Genomic DNA, 11,185 nt, shown 5'->3' on the forward strand with positions numbered 1-11,185 from the left:
GTGGGTTCACGGGCATGTGTCGACAGCGCCCTTGGCAACGCAACGGATGGAGTAGCCGGGGCAGGGCACGAGCTGCTGGTCCACTTGCACGCGGACCTCGACGATGGATTGTGGGCTGTTGAGGAGTAGCTGGAGGGTGGCATCGGGAAGGGTGACATTGAAGCCATGATAGGGGTTGGGGGCGACGCCGGCAGGAACAAGGTCGTCACGCTCCTGATTGGCGACTTGGGTTGCACACAGCTCGCCATCAACAAGAATGGCAACGGTGGCCGGGCCGAGGCCGTGACCAGGAAGGTCGTTGTCGACGACCCAACCGGAGAGGGTGGCCTGGGTGGATGTCAGGACAAAATGGTCGACGGCGCCATCGAGACCGTTGGTGGGGCTGGAGCGGGCGGCATAGTTGGCGCGCTCGAGGATGATGGTATTGGTGACCGAGGGCGCGGCGTTGTCCTTGAAGGCGCGAATGTTGACAGCAAGCGTAGGACCCGGCCAGGTGGTGGGAAGGCCGGTGCTGGGGAGAACTGGGGCGTCGGCTTCAGGGCGGGAGCCGTCGATGGTGTACCGGAGAGTGGCCCCTGGGGTGGTACAAGAGGCAACAACGGTCATTGTGACGTTGTCGCTGGGGTCCGTAGGGTCGACGGGGTCGAGGTTGATGACGGGCATGGCAACAACCTCGCCCTGGTCGATTGTATTGTTGACCTTGTCCACGTTTGAGCTGCAGCCGGGAATCCGATCGTACATGGCCACGCTGCCGTTGCCACACGTCCAGAACCGGTTGTTTGCCACAACGGCGCTGGGCTTTTGGTTGTTGGGGCAGATGAAGGCGATGCCGCCGTGGTCGTCGTGGGGCTGTTCGCAACCGGCCATGATAAAGTTGTTGTCGTCGATTGATACGTTTTGGGAGGTGGTGGCGTGGCCAAAAACCATGATGCCGGCGCCATAGGACTGATAAAAGGTGCAGCCGGAAAGGCGGAAGCCCGTGGCGGCGGTTTCAAAATCAAAGGCACAGCCGTCGGGGCCACCCATGTATTCGCCGCGTTGATTAAAATCGGTGTTTTCAACCGAGTTGGCGCCTTCGATTGTGCCGATGATAACGTCGGTCGTGCCGTAGAGGAAGAGGTCGTGGGGTTGGTCACGGGCAAACACGGATTGGCGGAGGTGCAGGTCGCTGCCCGAGCCAAAGCCAACGCAATTGCCGTTGCAGTGAGCAACGGTGTTGCTGTCGAGGTAGAGGCCGGCCACGTTGCCACCGTTGTTGAAGAAGGCATCGAGACGAGAGGCGATGTTATTGCGAACGGAGAGGTTGACGACAGCAGCGCCGTCCACGGAGACGGCCGTGCCCCACTGAGGGTTGCTGGGGGAGTACGAGTGCATGGGGTAGTAGATGTCGCTGAAAAAGTTGTCAGCTAAGGGTTTGGTCGACGCGCACAGGTGGGGGCGGGGGTGAGGTGGTCGGGTAGTGGTCAGCAAGGCGCTGCAAGGCGCTTGAGGTGAGGGTGGGACAAACTGCAAAACGCACCAATGTCAATGTTTTGAAGGGTCTTGCCGGCTGTAGCTACGAGGGAGATGGCCTTGAAGCAGCCTTGCAGGTAAAGGTTTGTGATGGAGAGGTTGGACACGCCCACGGCACGAAGGCAGGCTTGGCGGGCGGCAGCCGAGGCGGGTCGGCTATGGCTGATACGGGGTCGTGGGGCCGTGGGATCGCCATAGGCACCGACGGTAACATTGGCGGCAAAGAAGAGCTCAAGAGGCTGGTCGAACCACACATCGCCGCGCTTGAGTAGAAAGGTGGACCCGCTCAAGGGAGCAACGGCACGCGTCTTGTTCAAACTGAGCCAGGGCTGATCGGGCGACGTGCCCGAGTTTTGATCGCTGCCCACTGTGGAAAAATAAAACGTGTCGGCTGATGCAGCGGCGATCAGCGAGATCAAAACGCCGACACACAACTGTGCGGCAGCGTAGTGGCGTGTCATCTTCCTGGCGATGCGTGCTGAGATGAACGGCGATCGCTGGGGGAGCAGAGCAGAAAAAAAAAATTAGAGGAAAGAGGACAAGCATTTGAGGTGAGTTGTTGAGATCCGATAGAGGAGAGCAGCCCGCGGGAGTGCATCATCTTTATGCACATGTGTGTGTGGGATGAGCAACGCCAGCCAGCGTGCGCTGCCACGGCTCGACAGCAGCGACAGAGCAAACACCAACAGGCAAGCGTCCCGATCACGAACAAAGATCGCAGCAACAAAACAGCCAAGCCACAATGGCCGCGCTCGCAGTGTACAAAGGAGCCGCATCAGAGCAACATGGCAGCAGCGCCGCAAGTGGAAGCGCTGCCCTTTGGCAGCAGCAGCAGCAGCAGCAGCAGCAGCAGCGGCGGCGGCGGCGGCGGCAGCGCGGCGTCAGTGATTCCGTCGTACCTTGAAACCCCGTTTGAAGAGAATGGTCATGACTTGAGTTTATTTTGAGAGATGGGCCTCAAGGTTGATTTTTTGATAGTGTTAAAACAGTAAGCTTTTCAGAGAGTAGAGTCGAGTTTGCAGGCGATTTAGAGCAAGTGGTTACGGTGTAGAAAACATCAACAATTGAAAAAAAGTACATGACAATTTGTATTAACTTTTAAAAAATGTTTTAAAGTTTTAAAACAAATTTAAACAACACCACACACCANACACACACACACTCTCTCTCTCTTCTCAAACCGACCAAACCAATTCATTTCTCTCTCTCTCTCTCTCTCTCTCTCTCTCTCTCTGTCTCTCTCTCTCTCTCTCTGTCTCTCTCTCTCTCTCTCTCTGCGGCAGCCGGGCTGGGCTGTCTGGGTGCCGATCGTCGGGTCATTAGGCTGGCTGTTTGATTCGCTGGTGGTGGTGGTGGTGGTGGTGGTTGGTTGGTTGGTGTGATGGATGGGGTAGATTGAGCGACGATTCGAGGAGTCTTTCAGTTGGCAGTCACAGCCTTTTTTTTGTGGTTCCGCTACCACTGAACTTGACGGTCCACGATCCAGTGACGCGCCACAACGCCGCCATGGTGTCGCCTTGGGTCGTGTGCAGTCTACTTGTGGTGATGGGACCAGCAGTGGTTCACGCCGGTGACGAATCAATGATCACGACTGATGCGCAGGGTAACCTCGTTATCAACGCCTCGTCAACAGGTGGAGATAAACGAATTTGGATGAACGGAGTCGATGTACTTCGGGAGCTGGCTGAGCTCCGCGAGATCTTGCTGGACCACAAAACAACACCGACAACATTGACCCCCAGCACCACGGCCGCTCCCACGAACGCGCCTGTGACGTATACAGGCGATATCGGCTGTGGACTGGAGAACGTGCCCTCGGATGTGACGCATATCTTGGGCAACGTCAGCCTGATTTCGTGCCCCCTTCTGACAGCAAATGATCTCCTGCAAGCTTTTGGCAAGCTTGTTCAAGTGAGCGGGGACTTGACAGTAAGAGTGAGTTTCGATGGAGGATCATTGTCTGTTGTCTGTACATTGATGGGCGCGAACTGTATACCACGTCCCATCCTATTGAGGATTTCGCGGTGTAGCGATGTGAGCTCATCATCAATGGCTCTGAATGCAATGCGATCATCCCAACTTTCGATGAGCTCATGACATGTGTGAGAGGCACCAATCGGGAAAGATGAGCAATTTTGAGCGACTCAGTTTGTGCTCTGTTGATGGTTGCAGGACAATGGCGCCCTGATTCATTTGGATGGGCTTGCAACTCTCACCAGCGTTGGCGGCGATTTGAATATTCGTGTACGTTGTCGCATGAGAGCGCATGGGCTTGATGTGACATGTGTTGACGAGGAGGGCAGCAAACTGGGACGATTGAGTGTGGGTCTGATGTGATGTGGTTATTCTCTGGCTGTCGCAGAACAATTACAACCTGACCAACGTGGACGGCCTGGGCAATATCACCAGCGTGGGCAGCTCCTTGAGCATTGGTGTACGTTGTGGCATGAGGGGGCATGAGATTGGTGGACGAGGAGGTCCGCGGACTGAGACGATTGAGTGTGTTTGTGAGGGTCTGATGTGATGTGTTGTTTCTCTGGCTATCGCAGAACAATGTCGCCCTGACCAACGTGGACGGCCTGGGCAATATCACCAGCGTTGGCGGCTACTTGAGCATTCTAGTACGTTGTGGCATGAGAGGGCATGAAATTGACGTGACGTGTGTGAACGAGGAGGTCAGAATTAGATGTGTTTGTGAGGGTCTGATGTGATGTGTTATTTTTCTGGCTGGCGCAGGGCAATGGCGCCCTGACCAACGTGGACGGCCTGGGCAATATCACCAGCGTTGGCGACTATTTGAGCATTACGTACGTTGTGGCATGAGAGGGGATGAAATTGATGTGACGTGTGTGAACGAGGAGGTCCGTGGACTGGGACAATTGGGTGTGTTATTGACCGTTTGATGTGATGTGTTATTTCTCTGGCTGTCGCAGAGAAATGCCGCCCTGACCAACGTGGATGGCCTTGGCAGTATCACCAGCATTGGCGACTACTTATACATTGGTGTACGTTGTGGCATGAGAGGAAATGAAATTGATGTGTCGTGTGTGGAAGAGCAGGTCCGCGGACTTGGAGAGTTGGATGCGTTTGCGAGGGTCTGATGTGATGTGTCATTTCTCTGGCTGTCGCAGAACAATGGCGACCTGACCAACGTGGACGGCCTTGGCAATATCACCTGGTTGGCGGCTACTTGAGCATTGCTGTACGTTGTCGCTTGAGAGGGCCTGAAATTGAGGTGACGTGTGTGGACGAGCAGGTCCGCGGACTGGGAGAATTGGAAGTGTTTGCGAGGGTTGGATGTGATATGTCATTTTTCTGGCTGGCGCAGGGCAATGACGTCCTGACCAACGTGGACGGCCTGGGCAATATCACCAGCGTTGGTGACTACTTATACATTGGTGTACGTTGTCGCATGAGAGGAAATGAAATTGATGTGTCGTGTGTGGAAGAGCAGGTCCGCGGACTTGGAGAGTTGGATGTGTTTGCGAGGGTTGGATGTGATGTGTCATTTCTCTGGCTGTCGCAGAACAATGGCAACCTGACCAACGTGGACGGCCTTGGCAACATCACCAGCGTTGGCGGGTATTTGACCATCTACGTACGTTGACGTATGAGAGGGGATGAAATTGATGTGACGTGTGTGAACGAGGAGGTCCGTGGACTGGGAGAATTGGGTGTGTTATTGACCGTTTGATGTGATGTGATATTTCTCTGGCTATCGCAGAACAATGACGCCTTGACCAACGTGGACGGCCTGGGCAATATCACCCGCGTTGGTGGCTACATGAGCATTGGTGTACGTTGTCGCATGAGACGGCATGAAATTGATGTGACGTGTGTGGAAGAGCAGGTCCGCGGACTGTGAGAGTTGGATGTGCGTTTGAGGGTCTTGATGTGATGTGGTATTTTTCTGGCTGTCGCAGGGCAATGGCGCCCTGACCAACATGGACGGCCTGGGCAATATCACCAGCGTGGGCAGCTCCTTGAGCATTGGTGTACGTTGTGGCATGAGGGGGCATGAGATTGGTGGACGAGGAGGTCCGCGGACTGAGACGATTGAGTGTGTTTGTGAGGGTCTGATGTGATGTGTTGTTTCTCTGGCTGTCGCAGGACAATGGCAACCTGACCAACGTGGACGGCCTGGGCAATATCACCAGCGTTGGCGGCCACTTGAGCATTCAAGTACGTTGACGTATGAGAGGGCATGAAATTGACGTGACGCGTGTGGACGAGGAGGTCCGTGGACTGGGACAATTGGGTGTGTTATTGACCGTTTGATGTGATGTGTTATTTCTCTGGCTGTCGCAGAACAATGCCGCCCTGACCAACGTGGGCGGCCTTGGCAATATCACCAGCGTTGGCGGCGACTTATACATTGGTGTACGTTGTCGCATGAGAGGGGATGAAATTGACGTGACGCGTGTGGACGAGGAGGTCCGTGGACTGGGACAATTGGGTGTGTTATTGACCGTTTGATGTGATGTGTTATTTCTCTGGCTGTCGCAGAGAAATGCCGCCCTGACCAACGTGGACGGCCTTGGCAATATCACCAGCATTGGCGACTACTTGAGCATTGGTGTACGTTGTCGCATGAGAGGGGATGAAATTGATGTGACGTGTGTGGACGAGGACCGGGACAATTGGGTGTGTTATTGACCGTTTGATGTGATGTGTTATTTCTCTGGCTGTCGCAGAGAAATGCCGCCCTGACCAACGTGGACGGCCTTGGCAGTATCACCAGCGTGGGCGACTATTTGAGCATTGGTGTACGTTGTCGCATGAGAGGGGATGAAATTGATGTGACGTGTGTGAACGAGGACTGGGACAATTGGGTGTGTTATTGACCGTTTGATGTGATGTGTTATTTCTCTGGCTGTCGCAGAGAAATGCCGCCCTGACCAACGTGGACGGCCTTGGCAGTATCACCAGCGTGGGCGGCGCTTTGAGCATTTGTGTACGTTGTCGCATGAGAATCAATGAAATTGCCTATGTGACGTTGTGTGAACGATCACAGGGACAATTGGGTGTGTTATTGACCGTTTGATGTGATGTGTTATTTCTCTGGCTGTCGCAGAGAAATGCCGCCCTGACCAACGTGGACGGCCTTGGCAGTATCACCAGCGTGGGCGACTATTTGAGCATTGGTGTCCAACTCTCGCATGAGAGGGGATGAAATTGATGTGACGTGTGTGAACGAGGACTGGGACAATTGGGTGTGTTATTGACCGTTTGATGTGATGTGTTATTTCTCTGGCTGTCGCAGAGAAATGCCGCCCTGACCAACGTGGACGGCCTTGGCAGTATCACCAGCGTGGGCGGCGCTTTGAGCATTTGTTCCAACTCTCAACTTGACACATCAATGGTACCTGCCTCTGTTCGATCGTTGGGCACATGCCAACTCATCACGAGCGGAGCTTGCAGCTCTTGCTGAACTGCTGCAAGTTATTGCTAGCTTTTTTCTGAAGTTTCGGGTTTTGGCTACAAGCTAAGTCCAATTTGACTACAAGCACTGACCGGTTCAGGAAGCTATCGCTGCCGACGCTGCTTGTTATATCAAATCATCGTAAATCTGTTCACTATGGGCCCGCCGCCCGTAATTGGCAGTGTGCTCTGAATGTTTCCTTTATATGTTCATGCTCTTTATTGCTCTTCCAAACACAATCGTATCGTTTCACTGATTCCTTAAGGAAGCCAATCTATTGGAGAACAAGCATCGACCACCTACCAGAACCTTCTGAAAGGATCCGGTCCCTTTGGCTTGGGTCCATCATGCTCTCCCTCCTCTTCAGTGAGCCGAGCTGAGTTGTCGAGCCAGTGTGCCAGTTGTCGTGCCAACCGTGAAAACGGATCAAATAAAAATAAAAAATAAAATTTCAAAATGAATCCGGTTGTCAATGCATCCCGAGCCTCCTAGCCGTTGGCGCCGAGGTCGTCGGCCTTCTCCTTCGACCGTTTTCTTGTTGTCAACCAACAAGTCAATGCGAATTGTCCAACATCAGGACTGTTGGCTGGCGTTGCCTCTCAAGGTTGAAGATTGCGCTCAGCCCTGCTTCTTGTCATTGCGGCTCGCCGGAACCCTGCGCCCTGGCTGCCCTTTCTCATCACCTGTTGGCTGAACAACTTGTCACCCCCAGCCACGCGTCTCTCGACCCTTAAGGATTTCAGTGGTATATGAAAAAAAACAGAACGCCGTGAAAGGTGTATCTCTGAAATGTGTCGAGATGCGCTCACACTCATCACCGTGAAGGGATTCATGGTCATCACCTCATTTCCCCTCATGACGACGTGTCTGACATTTTCCGCCACGGAGGAACACACTCTCTACCCGATGCATCGATTCTGATGACATCTCTCAAAAGCCGTTGTATTTAGCTTGTGGAGTTTATGGAAGTCGCCTCGAATCTCTGAAAGTGAGGCAGGGACACGAGCATCTCTCTTCTTCTCTCTCTCACTGCGAACGCGCGCTCTCTCTCACACATTTTCGACGCCGACGGCTGCGCAGCGGATCGACCACTGGAGCTGTTTGCGAGATCAAGAGCTCTACCGTCACAGCGTCACAGGGTGCAAGGTGTGCATTTTGCATTCTCCTAGCGCGCGTACTAGCAGAGACCGCTTGCAGCGTGGGATCGAGTGATGCGTGCGGAGTCTTGTTTGGTGCTGCTGGCCTGCATTTGCTTGTTGGGGCGTGCCTCTTCCGCAGCCGCGCCTGCCGCCGACGCTTGTGTCGCCGATTCCGCCCGTGGTTGTGCCACCAGCGAGCTTCCAGCTTCATCGCCGGCCAGTGCCCACCCCTACGCCACCATGGCTCTCTTGCGCAAAGTTCCCGCCGACTCGCTCTTCGTCTCCGAGCCCGACCCCAGCTGGTTTGGCAACGGGCCCAACCCCTCCAGCAACCCTCACTGGACCAACAAAAACTGGTGCGTGTGCGTCCCCCTCGGGTCCTTCCCGCTTGAAAGAACGACGCTGTGTTTTAAGCTATTGTTGAGTGTGGGTGGATTCACAAGAATGATCAAAATCTTGATTCTCAACCTTGTGGCTCTCCTGCACACACACATGGCGCGCGTAACAAATGCGCGCATGGGCTAGGCTCAAGTCGCGGTTTCACTTTTCTTTCGCCGAGTATCATGACCGTGCGCGAAGCCAATTTGGTGTCCTTCGTGTCATGAATGACGATTTGGTCCAGCCCGTCCGTGGGTTTGGCACCCACCCGCATGCCAACATGGTCCGCTCCACCTCCTGCGCACGCCCGGTGCCCTTGCTGCTCCCATGCTCGATCTGACCGCCCTCCTTCTTTCCCGACCCTCAACATAGGAAATCTGCACCTACATTGTGAGCGGAGATCTGACGCACCAGGACTCGATGGGCACGCGCGAAACTCTGGGTCCGCGTGGCATTCAGTTTATGACAGCCGGCACGGGCGTGCGCCACAGCGAGTTTAACACCGATGACACTCATCCACTTCGCTTCATTCAAATGTGGATGGTGTGTTGTGCCGGGGTTGCTTTGGTCATTTGTGACGCGTTCCATCCCGAGCTCCTTTGGAACTACTCTTTTTTTTTCCTTCCAAGCCTCCTACACGTTGATGGGAGCAGACAGCTGATGCGCTTTGAATTTGACTAGGTACCGCGCTCGCGCAACTTGGAGCCCAACTACGGTTCCATGGTCGGCGATCGGGAGCGTCAGCACAACAAGTGGGCTCATTTGGTGGCTGACGTCAAGAATACATCGGCAGACACGCCCGTCAAGATCAACCAAGACGCCAACATTTGGGTCACCGTAAGCGTTCACATTGCATTCCTTGCGCTAGAATTTTCATGCGCGCAGTGCGGCTCATGACTTGGCCCCGTGTGACAGGAGCTGGATGAAGGCAAGGAGAGCACCTTTGAGCTGCGTGAGGGTCGCCAAGCCTACATTCTTTGCCTCGAGGGTGCGACAACCCTCACGGCAGCTTCAGCAGCCTCTGGCACCAGCGCCCAGGAAAAGCTGGTGGCCCATGATGCCACCCAAGCCTTTGGCGCCGCTACCCTGACATTTGCAGCGACTGGCAGCGAAGGTGTGCATGTGCTCATGGTGGAGATGGCGGCGGCTCCGCTCTGAGCCGTCTTTTTGCCTGTTTTTGTATTCGAGTTGTCTTTTGATCGATGAATTGCATTTTATACGACATGCATGTACATAATATTTGTAAAGCCAAGAAGGGAATCCTAGCGGGGCGGAAGGTCATCTTGCATATCAATTTGATTCGTCTGGACTCGACAGGCTCTCATCCACCCGCGACTCATCTCGCGGCGATTATTTTGGCTCTTTTACTTTGATTCTTTTTGCCACCCCTGGACAGAGCCCAGGAGATGCTCAATGTGGCTTGACTTGTACTCGTCGGGGTATTCTACAATGGCCATGCTATGGGTGCGTAGCACACGGTTTGCGGAATGGGTGCCACACCAGCAGAGAGGTCAGGCAAGAAGCACACCGAGAAGAAGACGAACGCCTCTGTGTTCACGGATCAATCGATGACGGATCGATCGATGCGTTGGACTATGCTCTGGGGTGCCTGGGGCAGGAGACGCACCTGTGGCGGGCCTTTGGAAAGACCACTTCGGAGACGGTGGCGGAGCTACGGGCGCGAAGATCACGAGCAAAGCTGCGGACGTATTCAAGATCCAAGACTGGGTCGTTGTGACCGTGCATGAGGCAAATGTGGGCGTTGCGAGGGACGACCGAGGTCTCGCCAAACATTCGGTTGTGATTTTCCTGGAGCCATTTGTCCGTGATGCCCTGGTACTTCACAAAGGGGATGAAGAGGGGGCGGCCGACCGTCTGCCAGGGCAAGAGAGAAACGGCCGGGTGGAAATGAGGTGATAGCCGGCAGCATATGGGGTTTAGGGTCGGCCTTTGGGGTGTGGGGTTTGGGATCGGACCTTGAGCCAAGGTTGTTGGAGGGCAAAGGAGGCCCAGCCGGCAAAGGCGTCAAGATCAGCTTTGGGGGGACAGCTATCAAAGGCAATGGCTCGGAGATTGCGTTCACAAAATTCGCGGCCCATAAAGTTCATGACGTAGAGGGAGATGAAGAAGCTTCCGGAGACGCAGTGGAATAGCATTTCTTGGTCCCGTTCCTGGTGCAGGCATGAAATCGGGGTTGAGAGTGGTGTGGGATGAGGGCGGGGTGGGGTGGGGCGAGCGACGGCGATGAGGTGCAGGGCAGACCAGGAGAATTTCGGCGAGCTTGCGGCCGTGTTCGTCTCCATAAGCGGGCCTGGTCATTTCCGTTACTGCAAATGTCCCAAAGTCAAGGGAATGGTTGGTACGGGCGAGAGGGGGAGGAAGAAGCAGACTAATGGAGGAGGCTTCAGGGCGGGATCGGGTCTGTACCTTTGTGAAACAGGGGCATGGTTTCAAACCCATGTTCTTGGTAGATGGCTTCGTGCTTGGCCATCTGGGGTAAACGCAAGGGGCACGATCGATCGTGGCGCGGTGAGCTGCCGATGCGGGCTGTGCAAGAGGCATTGGCTCGTTTGGGGTGTCATGCAGGTTGTCGTCTGATTCAAGAGGGGGTGTAGAGTGGTCGTCTTTCGAGAACACAGAGAGGGTTGGAGGAGATGATGGAAAGCGGGGATCGTGGAGGGACGGAGAGGGAAGCATGAAGGAGGGAGGGTAGGGATGGGGGGGGGGGGGGCAA

The 11,185-nt window shown here is 54.8% G+C and overlaps 3 protein-coding genes across 3 annotated transcripts; 2 read left to right on the forward strand and 1 right to left on the reverse strand.

Annotated features, from left to right (window-relative positions):
* Window positions 1-6: 6 nt before the first annotated feature.
* On the reverse strand, window positions 7-2,441 carry MONBRDRAFT_12805 (uncharacterized protein; the record flags this gene model as incomplete). The annotated part of the gene is made up of 3 exons (XM_001750696.1): window positions 7-1,406; window positions 1,520-2,009; window positions 2,412-2,441. 3 exons carry the CDS (start codon window positions 2,439-2,441, stop codon window positions 7-9), a joined length of 1,920 nt encoding a protein of 639 aa, XP_001750748.1.
* A 577-nt stretch (window positions 2,442-3,018) lies between these two features.
* Window positions 3,019-6,685, forward strand: MONBRDRAFT_12806 (uncharacterized protein; the record flags this gene model as incomplete). The annotated part of the gene is made up of 14 exons (XM_001750673.1): window positions 3,019-3,441; window positions 3,875-3,946; window positions 4,062-4,187; window positions 4,446-4,571; window positions 4,841-4,966; window positions 5,039-5,110; window positions 5,237-5,362; window positions 5,436-5,507; window positions 5,623-5,694; window positions 5,821-5,946; window positions 6,019-6,156; window positions 6,207-6,344; window positions 6,395-6,466; window positions 6,587-6,685. 14 exons carry the CDS (start codon window positions 3,019-3,021, stop codon window positions 6,683-6,685), a joined length of 1,788 nt encoding a protein of 595 aa, XP_001750725.1.
* Window positions 6,686-8,077: 1,392 nt separating this feature from the next.
* Window positions 8,078-9,609, forward strand: MONBRDRAFT_34691 (uncharacterized protein; the record flags this gene model as incomplete). Its single annotated transcript, XM_001750674.1, has 5 exons — window positions 8,078-8,429; window positions 8,599-8,734; window positions 8,824-8,994; window positions 9,133-9,288; window positions 9,367-9,609. The coding sequence occupies exons 1-5, from the start codon at window positions 8,146-8,148 to the stop codon at window positions 9,607-9,609; spliced, it is 990 nt and encodes a 329-aa protein (XP_001750726.1). The 5' UTR covers window positions 8,078-8,145.
* Between the last annotated feature and the right edge of the window lie 1,576 nt (window positions 9,610-11,185).

Source organism: Monosiga brevicollis, genomic scaffold, assembly GCF_000002865.3.
Source record: "Monosiga brevicollis MX1 MONBRscaffold_46 genomic scaffold, whole genome shotgun sequence".
NCBI classification, from domain to species: domain Eukaryota; class Choanoflagellata; order Craspedida; family Salpingoecidae; genus Monosiga; species Monosiga brevicollis.